This window comes from Carcharodon carcharias, chromosome 10 (genome assembly GCF_017639515.1).
Source record: "Carcharodon carcharias isolate sCarCar2 chromosome 10, sCarCar2.pri, whole genome shotgun sequence".
In the NCBI taxonomy this organism is placed as follows: domain Eukaryota; kingdom Metazoa; phylum Chordata; class Chondrichthyes; order Lamniformes; family Lamnidae; genus Carcharodon; species Carcharodon carcharias.
In genome coordinates, this window is record NC_054476.1 from 140,891,526 (window position 1) to 140,919,087 (window position 27,562).

The 27,562-nt window shown below is 49.6% G+C and overlaps 1 protein-coding gene across 1 annotated transcript in view; it reads right to left on the reverse strand.

Annotated features, from left to right (window-relative positions):
* LOC121283365 (kinesin-like protein KIF12) overlaps nt 1-24,649 on the reverse strand; it is a 193,874-nt gene extending 169,225 nt beyond the window's left edge. Inside the window, exons 1-2 of the mRNA XM_041197859.1 lie at nt 24,613-24,649; nt 24,441-24,500 (exon numbers count right to left, since the gene is read on the reverse strand). Of these exons, the coding sequence (XP_041053793.1) occupies nt 24,441-24,500; nt 24,613-24,629 (77 nt within the window). The 5' untranslated portion in view covers nt 24,630-24,649. The remainder of the gene's footprint in view (nt 1-24,440; nt 24,501-24,612) is intronic.
* Between the last annotated feature and the right edge of the window lie 2,913 nt (nt 24,650-27,562).

A 27,562-nucleotide genomic window follows, 5' to 3' on the forward strand; every position in this document is an offset into this window, starting at 1 on the left:
TAACACTGGGGTACAGTACTGTTGCGGACAGGTCTGTCACTATATAACATCGGGCTACGGTACTGGTGGGGACAGGTCCGACACTGTATAACACTGCGGTACAGTACTGGTCGGGACTGGTCTGACACTGTTTAACACTGGGGTACAGTACTGGTTTGGACAGGTCTGTCACTGTATAACACGGGGGTAGAGTACTGGTGGGGACAGGTCTGTCTCTGTATAACACTGGTGTACAGTACTGGTTGGGACAGCTCTGTCACTGTATAACACTGGGGTATAGTATTGGTGGGGACAGCTCTGTCATTGTATATCACTGGGGTACAGTACTGGTGGGGACAGGTCTGTCACTCTATAAAACTGGGGTACAGTACTGGTGGGGACAGCTCTGTCACTGTATAACACTGGGGCACATTACTGGAGGGGACAATTCTTTCACTGTATAAAACTGGGCTAGAGCACTGATGGGGACAAGTCTGTCACTGTATAACACTGGGGTACAGTACTGGTGGAGGCAGCCCGTCACTGTATAACACTGGGTACAGTACCGGTGGGGACAGGTCTGTCACTGTATATAATTGGGATACAGTACTGGTGGGGACAGAACTGTCACTGTATAACACTGGGATCCAGTACTGGTGGGGACAGGTCTGTAACTTTATAACATTGGGGTACAGTACTGGTGGGGACAGGTCTGTCACTGTATAACACTGGGGCACAGTACTGGTGAGTACAGGTCTGTCACTGTATAACATTGGGGTACAGTACAGGTGAGGACAGGTCTGTCACTGTAAAACACTGGAACACTGGGGTACGGCACTGGTGGGGTCAGGTATGTCACTGTGAAACACTGGGGTACAGTACAGGTGAGGACTGATCTGTCACCGTATAACACTGGGGTACAGTTCTGTCACTGTATAACACTGGGGTACAGTACTGGTGGGAACAGGTGTGTCACTGTATAACACTAGGGTACAGTACTGTTGGGGACAGGTCTGTCACTATATAACATCGAGCTACGGTACTGGTGGGGACAGGTCCGACACTGTCTAACCCTGCGGTACAGTACTGGTGGGGACTGTTCTGACACTGTTTAACACTGGGGTACAGAACTGGTGGGGACAGGTCTATCTCTGTATAACACTGGGGTACAGTACTAGTGGGGACAAGTCTGTCACTGTGTAACACTGGGGTACAGTACAGGTGGGGACAGGTCTGTCACTGTATAACACTGGGGTACGGTACTGGTGGGGACAGGTCTGTCACTGTATAACATTGGGGTACAGTAGAGGTGAGGACAGGTCTGTCACTGTATAACACTGGAACACTGGGGTACAGCACTGGTGGGGACAGGTCTGTCACTGTGTAACAATGGGGTACACTACAGGTGAGGACTGTTCTGTCACCGTATAACACAGAGGTACAGTGCTGGTGGGGACCGGTCTGTCACTGTATAACAATGGGGTACAGTAAAGGTGGGGACAGGTCTGTCACTGTATAACACAGGGGTACAGTACTGGTGGGGACAATTCTGTCACAGTATAACACTGGGGTACAGTTCTGTCACTGTATAACACTGGGGTACAGTACTGGTGGGGACAGGTCTGTCACTGTATAACACTGGGGTACTGTACTGTTGGGGACAGGTCTGTCACTATATAACATCGGGCTACGGTACTGGTGGGGACAGGTCCTACACTGTATAACCCTGCGGTACAGTACTGGTGGGGCTGTTCTGACACTGTTTAACACTGGGGTACAGTACTGGTGAGGACAGGTCTGTCTCTGTATAACACTGGGGTACAGTACTAGTGGGGACAAGTCTGTCACTGTGTAACACTGGAACACTGGGGTACAGCACTGGTAGGGACAGGTCTGTCACCGTATAACACTGGGGTAAAGTACAGGTGGGGACAGGTCTGTCACTGTATAACACAGGGATACAGTGCTGGTGGGGACTGGTCTTTCACCATATAACACTGGGGTACAGCACTGGTGGGGTCTGTTCTGTCACTGTATAACACTGGGGTACGGTACTGGTGGGGACAGGTCTGTCACTGTATAACACTGGGGTACAGAACTGGTGGGGACAGTTCTGTCTCTGTATAACACTGGGGTACAGTACTGGTGGGGACAGGTCTGTCACTGGATAACGCTGGGTTACGGTACTGGTGGGGCAGGTCTGTCACTGTATAACATTGGGGTACAGTACAGGTGAGGACAGGTCTGTCACTGTATAACACTGGAACACTGGGGTACAGCACTGGTGGGGACAGGTCTGTCACTGTGTAACACTGGTGTACAGTACAGGTGAGGACTGTTCTGTCACCGTATAACACAGGGGTACAGTGCTGGTGGGGACCGGTCTGTCACTGTATAACAATGGGGTACAGTAAAGGTGGGGACAGGTCTGTCACTGTATAACACAGGGGTACAGTACTGGTGGGGACAGGTCTGTCACTGTATAACACTGGGGTACATTTCTGTCACTGTATAACACTGGGGTACAGTACTGGTGGGGACAGGTCTGTCACTGTATAACACTGGGGTACAGTACTGTTGCGGACAGGTCTGTCACTATATAACATCGGGCTACGGTACTGGTGGGGACAGGTCCGACACTGTATAACACTGCGTTACAGTACTGGTCGGGACTGGTCTGACACTGTTTAACACTGGGGTACAGTACTGGTTTGGACAGGTCTGTCACTGTATAACACAGGGGTACAGTACTGGTGGGGACAGGTCTGTCTCTGTATAACACTGGGGTACAGTACTAGTGGGGATTAGTCTGTCACTGTGTAACACTGGGGTACAGTACAGGTGGGGACAGTTCTGTCACTGTATAACACTGGGGTAGAGTACTGGTGGGGACAGGTCTGTCACTGTATAACACTGGGTACAGTACTCTTGTGGACAGCTCTGTCACTGTATTACACTGGGGTACAGTCATGGTGGGGACAGGTCTTTCACTGTATAACATTGGGGCACAGTACAGGTGAGGACAGGTCCATTACTGTATAACACTGGAAAACTGGGGTACAGCACTGGTGGGGACAGGTCTGTCTCTGTATAACACTGGGGTACAGTATTGGTGGGGACAGGTCTGTCTCTGTATAACACTGGTGTACAGTACTGGTAGGGACAGCTGTGTCACTGTATAACACTGGGGTATAGTATTGATGGGGACTGCTCTGTCATTGTATAACACTGGGGTACAGTACTTGTGGGGCCAGGTCTGTCACTCTATAACACTGGGGTACAGTACTGGTGGGGACAGGTCTGTCACTGTATAACACTGGGGTACAGAACTGGTATGGGCAGTTCTGTCACTTTAGAACACAGGCACAGTACTGGTGGGCACAGGTCTGTCACTGCATAACGCTGTGGTACTGTACTGGTGGGGACAGGTCTGTCACTTTATAACACTGGGTACAGTACTGGTGGGGACAGGTCTGTCATTGTATAACACTGGGGTACAGTATTGGTGGGGACAGGTCTGTCACTGTATAACACTGGGGTACAGTACTGGTGGGGACAGGTCTGTCACTGTATAACACTGGGTACAGTACTCTTGGGGACAGCTCTGTCACTGTATTACACTGGGGTACAGTCATGGTGGGGACAGGTCTGTCACTGTATAACACGGGGTACATTACTCTTGGGGACAGCTCTGTCACTGTATAACATTGTGGTACAGTACAGGTGAGGACAGGTCTGTCACTATATAACACTGGGGTATAGTATTGATGGGGACAGGTCTGTCACTGTATAACACTGGGGTACAGTACTGGTGGGGACAGGTCTGTCACTGTATAACACTGGGGTACAGTACTGTTGTGGACAGGTCTGTCACTATATAACATCGAGCTACGGTACTGCTGGGGACAGGTCCGACACTGTCTAACCCTGCGGTACAGTACTGGTGGGGACTGTTCTGACACTGTTTAACACTGGGGTACAGAACTGGTGGGGACAGGTCTATCTCTGTATAACACTGGGGTACAGTACTAGTGGGGACAAGTCTGTCACTGTGTAACACTGGGGTACAGTACAGGTGGGGACAGGTCTGTCACTGTATAACACTGGGGTACGGTACTGGTGGGGACAGGTCTGTCACTGTATAACATTGGGGTACAGTAGAGGTGAGGACAGGTCTGTCACTGTATAACACTGGAACACTGGGGTACAGCACTGGTGGGGACAGGTCTGTCACTGTGTAACAATGGGGTACACTACAGGTGAGGACTGTTCTGTCACCGTATAACACAGAGGTACAGTGCTGGTGGGGACCGGTCTGTCACTGTATAACAATGGGGTACAGTAAAGGTGGGGACAGGTCTGTCACTGTATAACACAGGGGTACAGTACTGGTGGGGACAATTCTGTCACAGTATAACACTGGGGTACAGTTCTGTCACTGTATAACACTGGGGTACAGTACTGGTGGGGACAGGTCTGTCACTGTATAACACTGGGGTACTGTACTGTTGGGGACAGGTCTGTCACTATATAACATCGGGCTACGGTACTGGTGGGGACAGGTCCTACACTGTATAACACTGCGGTACAGTACTGGTGGGGCTGTTCTGACACTGTTTAACACTGGGGTACAGTACTGGTGAGGACAGGTCTGTCTCTGTATAACACTGGGGTACAGTACTAGTGGGGACAAGTCTGTCACTGTGTAACACTGGGGTACAGTACAGGTGGGGACAGGTCTGTCACTGTATAACACTGGGGTACGGTACTGGTGGGGACAGGTCTGTCACTGTATAACACTGGGGTACAGTATTGGTGGGGACAGTTCTGTCTCTGTATAACACTGGGGTACAGTACTGGTGGGGACAGGTCTGTCACTGGATAACGCTGGGGTACGGTACTGGTGGGGCAGGTCTGTCACTGTATAACAATGGGGTACAGTACAGGTGAGGACAGGTCTGTCACTGTATAACACTGGAACACTGGGGTACAGCACTGGTGGGGACAGGTCTGTCACTGTGTAACACTGGGGTACAGTACAGGTGAGGACTGTTCTGTCACCGTATAACACAGGGGTACAGTGCTGGTGGGGACCGGTCTGTCACTGTATAACAATGGGGTACAGTAAAGGTGGGGACAGGTCTGTCACTGTATAACACAGGGGTACAGTACTGGTGGGGACAGGTCTGTCACTGTATAACACTGGGGTACATTTCTGTCACTGTATAACACTGGGGTACAGTACTGGTGGGGACAGGTCTGTCACTGTATAACACTGGGGTACAGTACTGTTGCGGACAGGTCTGTCACTATATAACATCGGGCTACGGTACTGGTGGGGACAGGTCCGACACTGTATAACACTGCGGTACAGTACTGGTCGGGACTGGTCTGACACTGTTTAACACTGGGGTACAGTACTGGTTTGGACAGGTCTGTCACTGTATAACACGGGGGTAGAGTACTGGTGGGGACAGGTCTGTCTCTGTATAACACTGGGGTACAGTACTAGTGGGGATTAGTCTGTCACTGTGTAACTCTGGGGTACAGTACAGGTGGGGACAGTTCTGTCACTATATTGCACTGGGGTACAGTATTGGTGGGGACAGGTCTGTCTCTGTATAACACTGGTGTACAGTACTGGTTGGGACAGCTGTGTCACTGTATAACACTGGGGTATAGTATTGATGGGGACTGCTCTGTCATTGTATAACACTGGGGTACAGTACTTGTGGGGCCAGGTCTGTCACTCTATAACACTGGGGTACAGTACTGGTGGGTCAGGTCTGTCACTGTATAACACTGGGGTACAGAACTGGTATGGGCAGGTCTGTCACTTTAGAACACAGGCACAGTACTGGTGGGCACAGGTCTGTCACTGCATAACGCTGTGGTACTGTACTGGTGGGGACAGATCTGTCACTTTATAACACTGGGTACAGTACTGGTGGGGACAGGTCTGTCATTGTATAACACTAGGGTACAGTATTGGTGGGGACAGGTCTGTCACTGTATAACACTGGGGTACAGTACTGGTGGGGACAGGTCTGTCACTGTATAACACTGGGTACAGTACTCTTGGGGACAGCTCTGTCACTGTATTACACTGGGGTACAGTCATGGTGGGGACAGGTCTGTCACTGTATAACATTGGGGTACAGTACAGGTGAGGACAGGTCCATCACTGTATAACACTGGAAAACTGGGGTACAGCACTGGTGGGGACAGGTCAGTCTCTGTATAACACTGGGGTACAGTACTGGTTGGGACAGCTCTGTCACTGTATAACACTGGGGTATAGTATTGATGGGGACAGCTCTGTCATTGCATAACACTGGGGTACAGTACTGGTGGGGACAGCTCAGTCACTGTATAACACTGGGGCACATTACTGGAGGGGACAGGTCTTTCACTGTATAACACTGTGCTACAGTACTGGTGGAGGCAGCTCTGTCACTGTATAACACTGGGTACAGTACTGGTGGGGACAGAACTGTCACTGTATAACACTGGGCTCCAGTACTGGTGGGGACAGGTCTGTCACTTTATAACATTGGGGTACAGTACTGGTGGGACAGGTCTTTCACTGTATAACACTGGGGCACAGTACTTGTGGGTACAGGTCTGTCACTGTATCACATTGGGGTACAGTATAGGTGAGGACAGGTCTGTCACTGTATAACACTGGAACACTGGGGTACAGCACTGGTAGGGACAGGTCTGTCACCGTATAACACTGGGGTAAAGTACAGGTGGGGACAGGTCTGTCACTGTATAACACAGGGATACAGTGCTGGTGGGGACCGGTCTTTCACCATATAACACTGGGGTACAGCACTGGTGGGGTCTGTTCTGTCACTGTATAACACTGGGGTACAGTATTGGTGGGGACAGGTGTGTCACTGTATAACACTGGGGTTCAGTACTGGTGGGGACAGGTCTGTCACTGTATAACACTGGGTACAGTACTCTTGGGGACAGCTCTGTCACTGTATTACACTGGGGTACAGTCATGGTGGGGACAGGTCTGTCACTGTATAACATTGGGGTACAGTACAGGTGAGGACAGGTCCATCACTGTATAACACTGGAAAACTGGGGTACAGCACTGGTGGGGACAGGTCTGTCTCTGTATAACACTGGGGTACAGTACTGGTTGGGACAGCTCTGTCACTGTATAACACTGGGGTATAGTATTGATGGGGACAGCTCTGTCATTGCATAACACTGGGGTACGGTACTTGTGGGGACAGGTCTGTCACTCTATAACACTGGGGTACAGTACTGGTGGGTACAGCTCTGTCACTGTATAACACTGGGGCACATTACTGGAGGGGACAGGTCTTTCACTGTATAACACTGTGCTACAGTACTGGTGGAGGCAGCTCTGTCACTGTATAACACTGGGTACAGTACTGGTGGGGACAGAACTGTCACTGTATAACACTGGGCTCCAGTACTGGTGGGGACAGGTCTGTCACTTTATAACATTGGGGTACAGTACTGGTGGGACAGGTCTTTCACTGTATAACACTGGGGCACAGTACTGGTGGGTACAGGTCTGTCACTGTATCACATTGGGGTACAGTATAGGTGAGGACAGGTCTGTCACTGTATAACACTGGAACACTGGGGTACAGCACTGGTAGGGACAGGTCTGTCACCGTATAACACTGGGGTAAAGTACAGGTGGGGACAGGTCTGTCACTGTATAACACAGGGATACATTGCTGGTGGGGACCGGTCTTTCACCATATAACACTGGGGTACAGCACTGGTGGGGTCTGTTCTGTCACTGTATAACACTGGGGTACAGTACTGGTGGGGACAGTTCTGTCTCTGTATAACACTGGGGTACAGTACTGGTGGGGACAGGTCTGTCACTGTATAACACTGGGGTACAGTGCTGGTGGGGACAGTTCTGTCTCTGTATAACACGGGGGAACAGTACTAGTGGGGACAGGTCTGTCACTGTATAACACTGGAGTACAGTACTGGTTGGGACTGGTCTGTCACTGTATAACACTGGGGTACAGCACTGGTGGGGTCTGGTCTGTCACTGTATAACACAGGGGTACAGTACTGGTTGGGACAGTTCTGTCTCTGTATAACACTGGGGTACAGTACTGGTGGTTACAGGTCTGTCACTGTATAACAATGGGGTACAGTACTGGTGGGGACAGTTCTGTCTCTGTATAACACTGGGGTACAGTACTGGTGGGGTCTGGTCTGTCACTGTATAACACTGGGGTACAGTACTGTTGGGGACAGTTGGGTCTCTGTATAACACTCGGGTACAGTACTGGTGGGGACAGATCTGTCACTGTATAACACTGGGGTACAGTACTGGTGGGGACAGTTCTGTCTCTGTATAACACTGGGGTACAGTACTGGTGGGGACACGTCTGTCACTGTATAACGCTGGGGTACGGTACTGGTGGGGACAGGTCTGTCACTGTATAACATTGGGGTACAGTAGCGGTGAGGACAGGTCTGTCACTGCATAACACTGGAACACTGGGGTACAGCAATGGTGGGGACAGGTCTGTCACTGTGTAACACTGGGGTACAGTACTCTTGTGGACAGCTCTGTCACTGTATTACACTGGGGTACAGTCATGGTGGGGACAGGTCTGTCACTGTATAACATTGGGGTACAGTACAGGTGAGGACAGGTCCATCACTGTATAACACTGGAAAACTGGGGTACAGCACTGGTGGGGACAGGTCTGTCTCTGTATAACACTGGGGTACAGTACTGGTGGGGACAGCTCTGTCACTGTATAACACTGGGGCACATTACTGGAGGGGACAGGTCTTTCACTGTATAACACTGTGCTACAGTACTGGTGGAGGCAGCTCTGTCACTGTATAACACTGGGTACAGTACTGGTGGGGACAGAACTGTCACTGTATAACACTGGGCTCCAGTACTGGTGGGGACAGGTCTGTCACTTTATAACATTGGGGTACAGTACTGGTGGGGACAGGTCTTTCACTGTATAACACTGGGGCACAGTACTGGTGGGTACAGGTCTGTCACTGTATCACATTGGGGTACAGTATAGGTGAGGACAGGTCTGTCACTGTATAACACTGGAACACTGGGGTACAGCACTGGTAGGGACACGTCTGTCACCGTATAACACTGGGGTAAAGTACAGGTGGGGACAGGTCTGTCACTGTATAACACAGGGATACATTGCTGGTGGGGACCGGTCTTTCACCATATAACACTGGGGTACAGCACTGGTGGGGTCTGTTCTGTCACTGTATAACACTGGGGTACAGTACTGGTGGGGACAGTTCTGTCTCTGTATAACACTGGGGTACAGTACTGGTGGGGACAGGTCTGTCACTGTATAACACTGGGGTACAGTGCTGGTGGGGACAGTTCTGTCTCTGTATAACACGGGGGAACAGTACTAGTGGGGACAGGTCTGTCACTGTATAACACTGGAGTACAGTACTGGTTGGGACTGGTCTGTCACTGTATAACACTGGGGTACAGCACTGGTGGGGTCTGGTCTGTCACTGTATAACACAGGGGTACAGTACTGGTTGGGACAGTTCTGTCTCTGTATAACACTGGGGTACAGTACTGGTGGTTACAGGTCTGTCACTGTATAACAATGGGGTACAGTACTGGTGGGGACAGTTCTGTCTCTGTATAACACTGGGGTACAGTACTGGTGGGGTCTGGTCTGTCACTGTATAACACTGGGGTACAGTACTGTTGGGGACAGTTGGGTCTCTGTATAACACTCGGGTACAGTACTGGTGGGGACAGATCTGTCACTGTATAACACTGGGGTACAGTACTGGTGGGGACAGTTCTGTCTCTGTATAACACTGGGGTACAGTACTGGTGGGGACACGTCTGTCACTGTATAACGCTGGGGTACGGTACTGGTGGGGACAGGTCTGTCACTGTATAACATTGGGGTACAGTAGCGGTGAGGACAGGTCTGTCACTGCATAACACTGGAACACTGGGGTACAGCAATGGTGGGGACAGGTCTGTCACTGTGTAACACTGGGGTACAGTACTCTTGTGGACAGCTCTGTCACTGTATTACACTGGGGTACAGTCATGGTGGGGACAGGTCTGTCACTGTATAACATTGGGGTACAGTACAGGTGAGGACAGGTCCATCACTGTATAACACTGGAAAACTGGGGTACAGCACTGGTGGGGACAGGTCTGTCTCTGTATAACACTGGGGTACAGTACTGGTGGGGACAGCTCTGTCACTGTATAACACTGGGGCACATTACTGGAGGGGACAGGTCTTTCACTGTATAACACTGTGCTACAGTACTGGTGGAGGCAGCTCTGTCACTGTATAACACTGGGTACAGTACTGGTGGGGACAGAACTGTCACTGTATAACACTGGGCTCCAGTACTGGTGGGGACAGGTCTGTCACTTTATAACATTGGGGTACAGTACTGGTGGGACAGGTCTTTCACTGTATAACACTGGGGCACAGTACTGGTGGGTACAGGTCTGTCACTGTATCACATTGGGGTACAGTATAGGTGAGGACAGGTCTGTCACTGTATAACACTGGAACACTGGGGTACAGCACTGGTAGGGACAGGTCTGTCACCGTATAACACTGGGGTAAAGTACAGGTGGGGACAGGTCTGTCACTGTATAACACAGGGATACATTGCTGGTGGGGACCGGTCTTTCACCATATAACACTGGGGTACAGCACTGGTGGGGTCTGTTCTGTCACTGTATAACACTGGGGTACAGTACTGGTGGGGACAGTTCTGTCTCTGTATAACACTGGGGTACAGTACTGGTGGGGACAGGTCTGTCACTGTATAACACTGGGGTACAGTGCTGGTGGGGACAGTTCTGTCTCTGTATAACACGGGGGAACAGTACTAGTGGGGACAGGTCTGTCACTGTATAACACTGGAGTACAGTACTGGTTGGGACTGGTCTGTCACTGTATAACACTGGGGTACAGCACTGGTGGGGTCTGGTCTGTCACTGTATAACACAGGGGTACAGTACTGGTTGGGACAGTTCTGTCTCTGTATAACACTGGGGTACAGTACTGGTGGTTACAGGTCTGTCACTGTATAACAATGGGGTACAGTACTGGTGGGGACAGTTCTGTCTCTGTATAACACTGGGGTACAGTACTGGTGGGGTCTGGTCTGTCACTGTATAACACTGGGGTACAGTACTGTTGGGGACAGTTGGGTCTCTGTATAACACTCGGGTACAGTACTGGTGGGGACAGATCTGTCACTGTATAACACTGGGGTACAGTACTGGTGGGGACAGTTCTGTCTCTGTATAACACTGGGGTACAGTACTGGTGGGGACACGTCTGTCACTGTATAACGCTGGGGTACGGTACTGGTGGGGACAGGTCTGTCACTGTATAACATTGGGGTACAGTAGCGGTGAGGACAGGTCTGTCACTGCATAACACTGGAACACTGGGGTACAGCAATGGTGGGGACAGGTCTGTCACTGTGTAACACTGGGGTACAGTACTCTTGTGGACAGCTCTGTCACTGTATTACACTGGGGTACAGTCATGGTGGGGACAGGTCTGTCACTGTATAACATTGGGGTACAGTACAGGTGAGGACAGGTCCATCACTGTATAACACTGGAAAACTGGGGTACAGCACTGGTGGGGACAGGTCTGTCTCTGTATAACACTGGGGTACAGTACTGGTGGGGACAGCTCTGTCACTGTATAACACTGGGGCACATTACTGGAGGGGACAGGTCTTTCACTGTATAACACTGTGCTACAGTACTGGTGGAGGCAGCTCTGTCACTGTATAACACTGGGTACAGTACTGGTGGGGACAGAACTGTCACTGTATAACACTGGGCTCCAGTACTGGTGGGGACAGGTCTGTCACTTTATAACATTGGGGTACAGTACTGGTGGGGACAGGTCTTTCACTGTATAACACTGGGGCACAGTACTGGTGGGTACAGGTCTGTCACTGTATCACATTGGGGTACAGTATAGGTGAGGACAGGTCTGTCACTGTATAACACTGGAACACTGGGGTACAGCACTGGTAGGGACACGTCTGTCACCGTATAACACTGGGGTAAAGTACAGGTGGGGACAGGTCTGTCACTGTATAACACAGGGATACATTGCTGGTGGGGACCGGTCTTTCACCATATAACACTGGGGTACAGCACTGGTGGGGTCTGTTCTGTCACTGTATAACACTGGGGTACAGTACTGGTGGGGACAGTTCTGTCTCTGTATAACACTGGGGTACAGTACTGGTGGGGACAGGTCTGTCACTGTATAACACTGGGGTACAGTGCTGGTGGGGACAGTTCTGTCTCTGTATAACACGGGGGAACAGTACTAGTGGGGACAGGTCTGTCACTGTATAACACTGGAGTACAGTACTGGTTGGGACTGGTCTGTCACTGTATAACACTGGGGTACAGCACTGGTGGGGTCTGGTCTGTCACTGTATAACACAGGGGTACAGTACTGGTTGGGACAGTTCTGTCTCTGTATAACACTGGGGTACAGTACTGGTGGTTACAGGTCTGTCACTGTATAACAATGGGGTACAGTACTGGTGGGGACAGTTCTGTCTCTGTATAACACTGGGGTACAGTACTGGTGGGGTCTGGTCTGTCACTGTATAACACTGGGGTACAGTACTGTTGGGGACAGTTGGGTCTCTGTATAACACTCGGGTACAGTACTGGTGGGGACAGATCTGTCACTGTATAACACTGGGGTACAGTACTGGTGGGGACAGTTCTGTCTCTGTATAACACTGGGGTACAGTACTGGTGGGGACACGTCTGTCACTGTATAACGCTGGGGTACGGTACTGGTGGGGACAGGTCTGTCACTGTATAACATTGGGGTACAGTAGCGGTGAGGACAGGTCTGTCACTGCATAACACTGGAACACTGGGGTACAGCAATGGTGGGGACAGGTCTGTCACTGTGTAACACTGGGGTACAGTACTCTTGTGGACAGCTCTGTCACTGTATTACACTGGGGTACAGTCATGGTGGGGACAGGTCTGTCACTGTATAACATTGGGGTACAGTACAGGTGAGGACAGGTCCATCACTGTATAACACTGGAAAACTGGGGTACAGCACTGGTGGGGACAGGTCTGTCTCTGTATAACACTGGGGTACAGTACTGGTGGGGACAGCTCTGTCACTGTATAACACTGGGGCACATTACTGGAGGGGACAGGTCTTTCACTGTATAACACTGTGCTACAGTACTGGTGGAGGCAGCTCTGTCACTGTATAACACTGGGTACAGTACTGGTGGGGACAGAACTGTCACTGTATAACACTGGGCTCCAGTACTGGTGGGGACAGGTCTGTCACTTTATAACATTGGGGTACAGTACTGGTGGGGACAGGTCTTTCACTGTATAACACTGGGGCACAGTACTGGTGGGTACAGGTCTGTCACTGTATCACATTGGGGTACAGTATAGGTGAGGACAGGTCTGTCACTGTATAACACTGGAACACTGGGGTACAGCACTGGTAGGGACAGGTCTGTCACCGTATAACACTGGGGTAAAGTACAGGTGGGGACAGGTCTGTCACTGTATAACACAGGGATACAGTGCTGGTGGGGACTGGTCTTTCACCATATAACACTGGGGTACAGCACTGGTGGGGTCTGTTCTGTCACTGTATAACACTGGGGTACAGTACTGGTGGGGACAGTTCTGTCTCTGTATAACACTGGGGTACAGTACTGGTGGGGACAGGTCTGTCACTGTATAACACTGGGGTACAGTGCTGGTGGGGACAGTTTTGTCTCTGTATAACACGGGGGAACAGTACTAGTGGGGACAGGTCTGTCACTGTATAACACTGGAGTACAGTAGTGGTTGGGACTGGTCTGTCACTGTATAACACTGGGGTACAGCACTGGTGGGGTCTGGTCTGTCACTGTATAACACTGGGGTACAGTACTGGTGGGGACAGTTCTGTCTCTGTATAACACTGGGGTACAGTACTGGTGGTTACAGGTCTGTCACTGTATACCAATGGTGTACAGTACTGGTGGGGACAGTTCTGTCTCTGTATAACACTGGGGTACAGTACTGGTTGGGTCTGGTCTGTCACTGTATAACACTGGGGTACAGTACTGTTGGGGACAGTTGTGTCTCTGTATAACACTCGGGTACAGTACTGGTGGGGACAGGCCTGTCACTGTATAACACTGGAGTACAGTACTGGTGGGGACAGTTCTGTCTCTGTATAACACTGGGGTACAGTACTGGTGGGGACACGTCTGTCACTGTATAACGCTGGGGTACGGTACTGGTGGGGACAGGTCTGTCACTGTATAACATTGGGGTACAGTAGCGGTGAGGACAGGTCTGTCAGTGCATAACACTGGAACACTGGGGTACAGCACTGGTGGGGACAGGTCTGTCACTGTGTAACACTGGGGTACAGTACAGGTGAGGACTAGTCTGTCACCGTATAACACAAGGGTACAGTGCTGGTGGGGACCGGTCTGTCACTGCATAACACTGGGGTACAGTTCTGTCACTGTATAACACTGGGGTACAGTACTGGTGGGGACAGGTCTGTCTCTGTATAACACTGGGGTACAGTACTGGTGGGGACAGGTCTGTTACTGTATAACGCTAGGGTACAGTACAGGTGGGGACAGGTCTGTCACTGTACAATGCTGGGGCACGGTACTGGTGGGGACAGGTCTGTCACTTTATAACGCTGGGGTACAGAACTGGTATGGGCAGGTGTGTCACTGTAGAACACGGGTACAGTACTGGTGGGGGCAGGTCTGTCACCGCATAACGCTGTGGTACTGTACTGGTGGGGACAGGTCTGTCCCTGTATAACACTGGGTACAGTACTGATGGGGACAGGTCTGTCACTGTATAACACTGGGGTACAGTACTGGTGGGGACAGGTCTGTCACTGCATAACGCTGCGGTACAGTACTGGTGGGGACAGCTCTGTCACTGTATAACACTGGGGTACAGTCATGGTGGGGACAGGTCTGTCACTGTATAACACTGGGGTACAGTACTGTTGGGGACAGGTATGTCACTATATAACATCAGGCTACGGTACTGGTGGGGACAGGTCCGACACTGTATAACACTGCGGTACAGTACTGGTGGGGACTGGTCTGGCACTGTTTAACGCTGGGTTACAGTACTGGTGTGGACAGGTCTATCACTGTATAACACTTGGGTACAGTACTGGTGGGGACAGGTCTGTCTCTGTATAACACTGGGATACAGTACTAGTTGAGACAAGTCTGTCACTGTGTAACACTGGGGTACAGTACAGGTGGGGACAGGTCTGTCACTGTATATCACTGGGGTACTGTACTGGTGGGGACAGGTCTGTCACTGTATAACACTGGGGTACAGTACTGGTGGGGACAGTTCTGTCTCGGTATAACACTGGGGTACAGTACTGGTGGGGACAGGTCTGTCACTGTATAACGCTGGGGTACGGTACTGGTGGGGACAGGTCTGTCACTGTATAACATTGGGGTACAGTACAGGTGAGGACAGGTCTGTCACTGTATAACACTGGAACACTGGGGTACAGCACTGGTGGGGACAGGTCTGTCACTGTGTAACACTGGGGTACAGTACAGGTGAGGACTAGTCTGTCACTGTATAACACTGGGGTACGGTACTGGTGGGGACAGGTCTGTCTCTGTATAACACTGGGGTACAGTACAGGTGGGGACATGTCTGTCACTGTATAACGCTGGGGTATGGTACTGGTGGGGAGAGGTCTGTCACTCTATAACGCTGGGGTACAGAACTGGTATGGGCAGGTTGTTTCACTGTAGAACACGGGTACAGTACTGGTGGGGTCAGGTCTGTCACCGCATAACGCTGTGGTACTGTACTGGTGGGGACAGGTCTGTCGCTGTATAACACTGGGTACAGTACTGATGGGGACAGGTCTGTCACTGTATAACACTGGGGTACAGTACTGGTGGGGACAGGTCTGTCACTGCATAACGCTGCGGTACAGTACTGGTGGGGAAAGGTCTGTCACTGTACAACACTGGGGTACAGTCATGGTGGGGACAGGTCTGTCACTGTATAACATTGGGGTACAGTACAGTTGAGGACAGGTCTGTCACTGTATAACACTGGAAAACTGGGGTACAGCACTGGTGGGGACAGGTCTGTCTCTGTATAACACTGGGGTACAGTACTGGTGGGGACAGCTCTGTCACTGTATAACACAAGGGTACATTACTGGTGGGGACAGGTCTGTCACTGTATAACACTGGGCTACAGTACTGGTGGGGACAGGTCTGTCACTGTATAACACTGGGGTACAGTACTGGTGGGTACAGGTCTGTCACTGTATAACACTGGGGTACAGTACTGGTGGGGACAGGTCTGTCACTGTATAACATTGGGGTACAGTACAGGTGAGGACAGGTCTGTCACTGTAGAACACTGGAACACTGGGGTACAGCACTGGTGGGGACAGGTCTGTCACTGTGTAACACTGGGGTACAGTACAGGTGAAGACAGGTCTGTCACTGTGTAACACAGGGGTACAGTACTGGTAGGGACAGGTCTGTCACTGTATAACACTGGGGTACAGTACTGTTGGGGACAAGTCTGTCACTGTATAACACCGGGGTATGGTACTGGTGGGGACTGGTCCGACACTGTATTACACTGGGGTACAGTGCTGGTGGGGACTGGTCTGACACTGTATAACACTGGGGTACAGTACTAGTGGGGACAAGTCTGTCACTGTGTAACACTGGGGTACAGTACAGGTGGGGACAGGTCTGTCACTGTATAACACTGGGGTACGGTACTGGTGGGGACAGGTCTGTCACTGTATAACACTGGGGTACAGTACTGGTGGGGACAGTTCTGTCTCTGTATAACACTGGGGTACAGTACTGGTGGGGACACGTCTGTCACTGTATAACGCTGGGGTACGGTACTGGTGGGGACAGGTCTGTCACTGTATAACATTGGGGTACAGTAGCGGTGAGGACAGGTCTGTCAGTGCATAACACTGGAACACTGGGGTACAGCACTGGTGGGGACAGGTCTGTCACTGTGTAACACTGGGGTACAGTACAGGTGAGGACTAGTCTGTCACCGTATAACACAAGGGTACAGTGCTGGTGGGGACCGGTCTGTCACTGCATAACACTGGGGTACATTTCTGTCACTGTATAACACTGGGGTACAGTACTGGTGGGGACAGGTCTGTCTCTGTATAACACTGGGGTACAGTACTGGTGGGGACAGGTCTGTTACTGTATAACGCTAGGGTACAGTACAGGTGGGGACAGGTCTGTCACTGTACAATGCTGGGGCACGGTACTGGTGGGGACAGGTCTGTCACTTTATAACGCTGGGGTACAGAACTGGTATGGGCAGGTGTGTCACTGTAGAACACGGGTACAGTACTGGTGGGGGCAGGTCTGTCACCGCATAACGCTGTGGTACTGTACTGGTGGGGACAGGTCTGTCCCTGTATAACACTGGGTACAGTACTGATGGGGACAGGTCTGTCACTGTATAACACTGGGGTACAGTACTGGTGGGGACAGGTCTGTCACTGCATAACGCTGCGGTACAGTACTGGTGGGGACAGCTCTGTCACTGTATAACACTGGGGTACAGTCATGGTGGGGACAGGTCTGTCACTGTATAACACTGGGGTACAGTACTGTTGGGGACAGGTATGTCACTATATAACATCAGGCTACGGTACTGGTGGGGACAGGTCCGACACTGTATAACACTGCGGTACAGTACTGGTGGGGACTGGTCTGGCACTGTTTAACGCTGGGTTACAGTACTGGTGTGGACAGGTCTATCACTGTATAACACTTGGGTACAGTACTGGTGGGGACAGGTCTGTCTCTGTATAACACTGGGATACAGTACTAGTTGAGACAAGTCTGTCACTGTGTAACACTGGGGTACAGTACAGGTGGGGACAGGTCTGTCACTGTATATCACTGGGGTACTGTACTGGTGGGGACAGGTCTGTCACTGTATAACACTGGGGTACAGTACTGGTGGGGACAGTTCTGTCTCGGTATAACACTGGGGTACAGTACTGGTGGGGACAGGTCTGTCACTGTATAATGCTGGGGTACGGTACTGGTGGGGACAGGTCTGTCACTGTATAACATTGGGGTACAGTACAGGTGAGGACAGGTCTGTCACTGTATAACACTGGAACACTGGGGTACAGCACTGGTGGGGACAGGTCTGTCACTGTGTAACACTGGGGTACAGTACAGGTGAGGACTAGTCTGTCACTGTATAACACTGGGGTACGGTACTGGTGGGGACAGGTCTGTCTCTGTATAACACTGGGGTACAGTACAGGTGGGGACATGTCTGTCACTGTATAACGCTGGGGTATGGTACTGGTGGGGAGAGGTCTGTCACTCTATAACGCTGGGGTACAGAACTGGTATGGGCAGGTTGTTTCACTGTAGAACACGGGTACAGTACTGGTGGGGTCAGGTCTGTCACCGCATAACGCTGTGGTACTGTACTGGTGGGGACAGGTCTGTCGCTGTATAACACTGGGTACAGTACTGATGGGGACAGGTCTGTCACTGTATAACACTGGGGTACAGTACGGGTGGGGACAGGTCTGTCACTGCATAACGCTGCGGTACAGTACTGGTGGGGAAAGGTCTGTCACTGTACAACACTGGGGTACAGTCATGGTGGGGACAGGTCTGTCACTGTATAACATTGGGGTACAGTACAGTTGAGGACAGGTCTGTCACTGTATAACACTGGAAAACTGGGGTACAGCACTGGTGGGGACAGGTCTGTCTCTGTATAACACTGGGGTACAGTACTGGTGGGGACAGCTCTGTCACTGTATAACACAAGGGTACATTACTGGTGGGGACAGGTCTGTCACTGTATAACACTGGGCTACAGTACTGGTGGGGACAGGTCTGTCACTGTATAACACTGGGGTACAGTACTGGTGGGTACAGGTCTGTCACTGTATAACACTGGGGTACAGTACTGGTGGGGACAGGTCTGTCACTGTATAACATTGGGGTACAGTACAGGTGAGGACAGGTCTGTCACTGTAGAACACTGGAACACTGGGGTACAGCACTGGTGGGGACAGGTCTGTCACTGTGTAACACTGGGGTACAGTACAGGTGAAGACAGGTCTGTCACTGTGTAACACAGGGGTACAGTACTGGTAGGGACAGGTCTGTCACTGTATAACACTGGGGTACAGTACTGTTGGGGACAAGTCTGTCACTGTATAACACCGGGGTATGGTACTGGTGGGGACTGGTCCGACACTGTATTACACTGGGGTACAGTGCTGGTGGGGACTGGTCTGACACTGTATAACACTGGGGTACAGTACTAGTGGGGACAAGTCTGTCACTGTGTAACACTGGGGTACAGTACAGGTGGGGACAGGTCTGTCACTGTATAACACTGGGGTACAGCACTGGTGGGGACAGGTCTGTCTCTGTATAACACTGGCGTACAGTACTGGTGGGACAGCTCTGTCACTGTATTAGACAGGGGTACATTACTGGTGGGGACAGGTCTGTCACTGCATAACACTGGGCTACAGTACTCGTGGGGACAGGTCTGTCACTGTATAACACTGGGGTACAGTACTGGTGGGGACAGGTCTGTCACTGTATAACACTGGGATACAGTACTGGTGGGGACAGGTCTGTCACTGTATAACATTGGGGTACAGTACAGGTGAGGACAGGTCTGTCACTGTATTACACTGGAACACTGGGGTACAGCACTGGTGGGGACAGGTCTGTCACTGTGTAACACTGGGGTACAGTACAGGTGAGGACTGGCCTGTCACCGTATGACACAGGGGTACCATGCTGGTGAGGACCAGTCTGTCACTGTATAACACTGGGGTACAGTACTGGTGGGGACAGGTCTGTCACTGTATAACACTGGGGTACAGTACTGTTGGGGACAGGTATGTCACTATATAACATCAGGCTACGGTACTGGTGGGGACAGGTCCGACACTGTATAACACTGCGGTACAGTACTGGTGGGGACTGGTCTGGCACTGTTTAACGCTGGGTTACAGTACTGGTGTGGACAGGTCTATCACTGTATAACACTTGGGTACAGTACTGGTGGGGACAGGTCTGTCTCTGTATAACACTGGGATACAGTACTAGTTGAGACAAGTCTGTCACTGTGTAACACTGGGGTACAGTACAGGTGGGGACAGGTCTGTCACTGTATATCACTGGGGTACTGTACTGGTGGGGACAGGTCTGTCACTGTATAACACTGGGGTACAGTACTGGTGGGGACAGTTCTGTCTCGGTATAACACTGGGGTACAGTACTGGTGGGGACAGGTCTGTCACTGTATAACGCTGGGGTACGGTACTGGTGGGGACAGGTCTGTCACTGTATAACATTGGGGTACAGTACAGGTGAGGACAGGTCTGTCACTGTATAACACTGGAACACTGGGGTACAGCACTGGTGGGGACAGGTCTGTCACTGTGTAACACTGGGGTACAGTACAGGTGAGGACTAGTCTGTCACTGTATAACACTGGGGTACAGTACTGGTGGGGACAGGTCTGTCTCTGTATAACACTGGGGTACAGTACAGGTGGGGACATGTCTGTCACTGTATAACGCTGGGGTATGGTACTGGTGGGGAGAGGTCTGTCACTCTATAACGCTGGGGTACAGAACTGGTATGGGCAGGTTGTTTCACTGTAGAACACGGGTACAGTACTGGTGGGGTCAGGTCTGTCACCGCATAACGCTGTGGTACTGTACTGGTGGGGACAGGTCTGTCGCTGTATAACACTGGGTACAGTACTGATGGGGACAGGTCTGTCACTGTATAACACTGGGGTACAGTACTGGTGGGGACAGGTCTGTCACTGCATAACGCTGCGGTACAGTACTGGTGGGGAAAGGTCTGTCACTGTACAACACTGGGGTACAGTCATGGTGGGGACAGGTCTGTCACTGTATAACATTGGGGTACAGTACAGTTGAGGACAGGTCTGTCACTGTATAACACTGGAAAACTGGGGTACAGCACTGGTGGGGACAGGTCTGTCTCTGTATAACACTGGGGTACAGTACTGGTGGGGACAGCTCTGTCACTGTATAACACAAGGGTACATTACTGGTGGGGACAGGTCTGTCACTGTATAACACTGGGCTACAGTACTGGTGGGGACAGGTCTGTCACTGTATAACACTGGGCTACAGTACTGGTGGGGACAGGTCTGTCACTGTATAACACTGGGGTACAGTACTGGTGGGTACAGGTCTGTCACTGTATAACACTGGGGTACAGTACTGGTGGGGACAGGTCTGTCACTGTATAACATTGGGGTACAGTACAGGTGAGGACAGGTCTGTCACTGTAGAACACTGGAACACTGGGGTACAGCACTGGTGGGGACAGGTCTGTCACTGTGTAACACTGGGGTACAGTACAGGTGAAGACAGGTCTGTCACTGTATAACACAGGGGTACAGTACTGGTAGGGACAGGTCTGTCACTGTATAACACTGGGGTACAGTACTGTTGGGGACAAGTCTGTCACTGTATAACACCGGGGTATGGTACTGGTGGGGACTGGTCCGACACTGTATTACACTGGGGTACAGTGCTGGTGGGGACTGGTCTGACACTGTATAACACTGGGGTACAGTACTAGTGGGGACAAGTCTGTCACTGTGTAACACTGGGGTACAGTACAGGTGGGGACAGGTCTGTCACTGTATAACACTGGGGTACAGTACTGGTGGGGACAGGTCTGTCACTGTATAACACTGGGGTACTGTACTAGTGGGGACAAGTCTGTCACTGTGTAACACTGGGGTACAATACTGGTGGGGACAGGTCTGTCACTGTATAACACTGGGGCACAATACTGGTGGGGACAGGTCTGTCACTGTATAACACTGGGGTACGGTACTGGTGGGGACTGGTCTGTCACTGTATAACACTGGGGTACAGTACTAGTGGGGACAAGTCTGTCACTGTGTAACACTGGGGTACAGTACAGGTGGGGACAGGTCTGTCACTGTATAACACTGGGGTACAATTCTGGTGGGGACAGGTCTGTCTCTGTATAACACTGGGGTACAGTACTGGTAGGGACAGGTCTGTCACTGTATAACGCTGGGGTACAGTACTGGTGGGGACAGGTCTGTCACTGTATAACGCTGGGGTACAGAACTGGTATGGGCAGGTCTGTCACTGTAGAACACAGGGGTACAGTACTGGTGGGGACAGGTCTGTCACTGCATATCGCTGCGGTACAGTATTGGTGGGGACTGGTCTGTTGCTGTATAACACTGTGTACAGTACTGGTGGGGACAGGTCTGTCACTGCATGACGCTGCGGTACAATACTGGTGGGGACAGGTCTTTCGCTGTATAACACTCGTACAGTACTGGTGGGGACAGGTCTGTCAGTGTATAACACTGGGGTTCAGTACTAGTGGGGACAGGTCTGTCACTGTATAACACTGGGGTACACTATTGGTGGTGACAGGTCTGTCGCTGTGTAACACTGGGGTACAGTATTGGTGGGGACAGGTCTGTCACTGTGTAGCACTGGGGTACAGTATTGGTGGGGACAGATCTGTCGCTGTGTAACACTAGGGTACAGTACTGGTGGCGACAGGTCTCTCATTGTATAACACTGGGGTACAGTACTGGTGGGGACAGGACTCTCACTCTGTAACACTCCCATTTGTCTCTTTGTTCCTCTTTCTCTCCCCCTCTCTCGACTTTTCTCAGTTTTCTCTCTCTATTTCATTCTTATTCTATATTCCCTGATGTGGTGGTGGGGGCTGTTGCGGGGGAGGGTGTCTGTGCTGCGCAGGACTGGATGCCTACTGGTTCCATGTGAAATAATGGATAGGAAATGTAAATGTTTAGGGACCACTTAGTGGATATTTGTTGGCTCAGAGTATTTTTCACACGGCTCATTCTCTATGGAGAGGCCGTCAGCTTCATGGAGACTTTCTACCTGTGGCAATCAGGGCGGGCACTCTCTGAGTGCAGAGGGGGTGTACAGGGTAGGGATGACCACCCCAATGGGCCATTCTTCAGACCTGCCCATCTTGTCCCCTCTAACTTGTAACTTTCCACTTCCGTCTGTGAGATATCTCAATCTCCGAGTTGTTTCAGTTGCCCCCCCCACCCCTGTCTAGCAGTGAGATTGCTGAGTCTCTGGAGCTGTTGTCCTTCTGATTGGAACAGCAGCAGCTCATCCCACCAGTGGGGCTGGAGACCAGCGGCCAGGTGCAGGAACACTGCGGAGACAGTCCAGCAAGTGGGGCTTCAGACCCTCATTTCACTTCATGTCAGGGTCCTTTAGCCAGTGGTAAAACCCTGCCCTAATCTCCCAATTCCCAGCTGCCTCTCTCCTGCTTTCTGTCTCCATCTCACCAACAACCTGTATTTATATCATGCCTTATGGCACTGAGACATAGAATTACAGAATTATTACAGCACAGGAGCCCATTCGGCCCATTGCTCTGAAAGAGCAATTCACCTCCTGCCTTCTCCCCGTAACCCTGCACATTCTTCATGTTTTCAGATAACAATCCAATTCCCTTTTGAATGCTTCAGTTGAACCTGTTTCCACCACACCCTCAGGCTGTGCATTCTAAACCCTAACCACTCGCTGCATGAAAAAGTTTTTCCTCATGTCGCCATTGCTTCTTTTTCCAATCACCTTAAGCCTGTGCCCTCTGGTTCTCAATTCTTCTCCCAACTGAATCAGTTTCTCCCTATCTACTCTGCCCAGACCCCTTAAGATTTTGAATACCTCCATCAAATCTCCTTTCAACCTTCTCTTCTCCAACATTCGCTTTATTAACCGCACTCTCAATGTCCTGCCACCTTCGATGATTTATGCATTCCCGTTGCGTTTCACAAGACAGTTATATAAAATACCAAACAACAGAAGCAAACTTTCTCACCCTCTGCCTCACTCTCTCCCCTGTCTCTCTGTCTCTAACTCTCTGATTCCCTCCCTCTGTCTCTCTGATTTCTCTCTCTCTGATTTCTCTCCCTCTCTCTGATTTCTCTCTCTCTCCCTCTCGGATTTCTCTCTTGATTTCTCCCTCTCTCTCTTGATTTCTCTCCCCCTCTGATTTTGCTCTCTCACTCTTGATTTCTCTCTCTCAGATTTCTCTCTCCCTCCCTGATTTCTTTCACTCTCTGATTTCTCGCTCCATCTGATTTCTCTCTCCCTCTGATATCTCCCTCTCTATGATTTCTCTCTCCCTCTCTCTGATATCTCTCACTCTCTTGATTTTTCTCTCTGATTTCTGTCTCTCTCTCTGATTTCGCTCTCCGTCTGATTTCTCCCCCTCTCTCTCTCTGATTTCTCTCTCCATTTCGCAGTGACTGTCTCTTTTACCTGATAGCAACGAGAATGTTACATTCGGGGGTCCCATCAACTCCGCTCTCCGCCGATTCGCTGCGAGAAAATGAAAACAGCGTCATCGAAACTCAAGTCACAAAAAGACCTTTGCAGAGATTCTGAGAGGATTCTTTGCGAATTGAGGTGTGGATTCCTGGAATATGCTCACCGGTTGTTAGAGGACATGTGCCTATCTGACCCGCCGATTACACTCTGCAAACAGACAGTGCGAGATCCACAAAGCGCCCGGCACACTCCGCAACCGCAATCAGAGAGACTGGGACAAGGGCATAGACAGGGAACTCAGAGCATTGTTAACCAGGAAGAAGGATTGGGGAATAAACAGGTACAGACAGGGATATTAAATTATGCTCTCTATAATATACACAGGGGCTGCTATTCTCTATAATATACTCAGGGGCTGGTTATTTTCCATAATATACACAGGAGCTGCTATTCTCTATAACATACACTGGGGCTGCTATTCCCTATAAGATACACGGGGGCTGCTATTCCCTATAATATGGTCAGGGGCTGCTATTCCCTATAATATAGTCAGGGGCTGCTACTCTCTATAATATTCACAGGGGCTGGTTATTCTCTATAACATACACAGGGGCTGCTATTCCCTATAATATGGTCAGGGGCTGCTACTCTCTATAACATTCACAGGGGCTGGTTATTCTCTATAACATACACAGGGGCTGCTATTCCCTATAATATACACAGGGGCTGCTATTCTCTATAAAATACACAGGAGCTGCTATTCTCTATAAAATACACAGGAGCTGCTATTCTCTATAAAATACACAGGAGTTGCTATTCTCTATAATATACAGAGGGACTGCTGTTCTCTATAATATACACAGGAGCTGCTTTCTGTATAAAATGCACAGGAATGTTATTCTCTATAATATACACAGTGGCTGCTATTCTCTGTAATATTCACAGGGGCTGGTTATTCTCTATAATATACACAGGGGCTGCTACTCTCTATAATATACACAGGGGCTGCTACTCTCTATAATATACAAAGGGGGCTGCTATTCTCTATAATATACGCAGGGGCTGCTACTCTCTATAATATACAAAGGGGCTGCTATTCTCTATAATATACACAGGGGGGTGCTATCCTCTATAATATACACAGGAACTCCTATTCTCCATAATATACACAGGAACTCCTATTCTCTAAAATATACACAGGGGCTGCTATTCTCTGTAATATACATAGGGGCTGCTATTCTCTATAATATACTCGGGCTGCTATTCTCTATAATATACACAGGAGCTGGTTAACTTCCATGATATACACAGGGACTGCTATTCTCTATAATATAGTCAGGGGCTGCTATTCTGTGTAATATTCACAGGGGCTGGTTATTCTCTATAACGTACACAGGGGCTGCTACTCTCTATAATATACACAGGGGCTGCTATTCTCTATAATATACACAGGGGCTGCTACTCTCTATAATATACACGGGGGGGGTGCTATCCTCTATAATATACACAGGAACTCCTATTCTCTATAATATACCCAGGGGCTGCTATTCTCTATAATATACTCAGGGGCTGGTTATTTTCCATAATACACACAGGGACTGCTATTCTATATAATATACACAGCAGCTGCCATTCCGTATAATATACACAGGGGCTGCTATTCTCTATAATATAGTCAGGAGCTGCTATTCTCTATAATATACACAGTGGCTGGTTATTCTCTACAATATACACAGGGACTGCTATTGCCTACAATATACACAGGGACTGTTATTCTCTGTAATATACATAGTGTGTATTATAGACATATTATATGTCTATAATATACACAGGAGCAACAATTCTCTCCAATATATAGAGGGACTACTATTCTCCATACATAGGAGTGGATATTTTCTATAATATACTCAGGGACTGCTAGTCACCAAAATATATGCATGGTTTTCTATTCTCTATAATATACACAGGGGGTGCTATTTACTACAGTATACACAGGGACTGCTTTTCTCTATAATGTTCACAGGGACTGCTATTCTATATATTATACACTGGGGCTCCTGTTCTCTATAATATACACAGGGACTGTTATTTTCCATAATTTACACAGGGACTGCTATTCTATATAATATACACAAGGGCTGCTATTCCCTATAATATACACAGGGGCTTCTATTCTCCATAATAAACACAGGGGCTGTTTTTCTCCATAATCTACACAGGGGCTACTATTCTCTATAATATACACAGGGACTGCTATTCTCTATAATATACACAGGGGCTACTATTCTCTATAATATACACAGGGACTGCTGTTCTCCAAAATATACACAGGGACTGGACTGTTATTTTCCATAATATTCACAGGGACTGCTATTCTATATAATATACGTAGGGACTGCTATTTTTTATATTATACAATGGGGCTCCTATTCTCTATAATATACACAGGGACTGCTATTCACTATAATAGACACAGGGACGGTTATTTTCCACAATAAACACAGGGACTGCTATTCTATATATTATACACCGGTGCTCCTATTCTGTATAATATACACAGGGACTGCTTTTCTATATAATATACACAAGGGCTGCTATTCCCTATAATATACACAGGGACTTCTATTCTCTATAATAAACACAGGGGCTGTTTTTCTCCATAATATACACAGGGGCTACTATTCTCTATAATATACACAGGGGCTACTGTTCTCTACAATATACACAGTGACTGCTATTCTCTATAATATACACAGGGACTGCTATTCTCTATAAAATACACAGGGACTGCTATTCACAATAATATACACAGGGACTGTTATTTTCCATAATATTCACAGGGACTGCTATTCTATATAATATATGTAGGGACTGCTATTCTATATATTATACACTGGGGCTCCTATTCAGTATAATAGACACAGGGACTGTTATTTTCCACAATAAACACAGGGACTGCTATTCTATATATTATACACCGGTGCTTCTATTCTGTATAATATACACAGGGACTGTTATTTTCCACAATAAACACAGGGACTGCTATTCTATATATTATACACCGGTGCTCCTATTCTGTATAATGTACACAGGGACTGCTATTCACTATAATA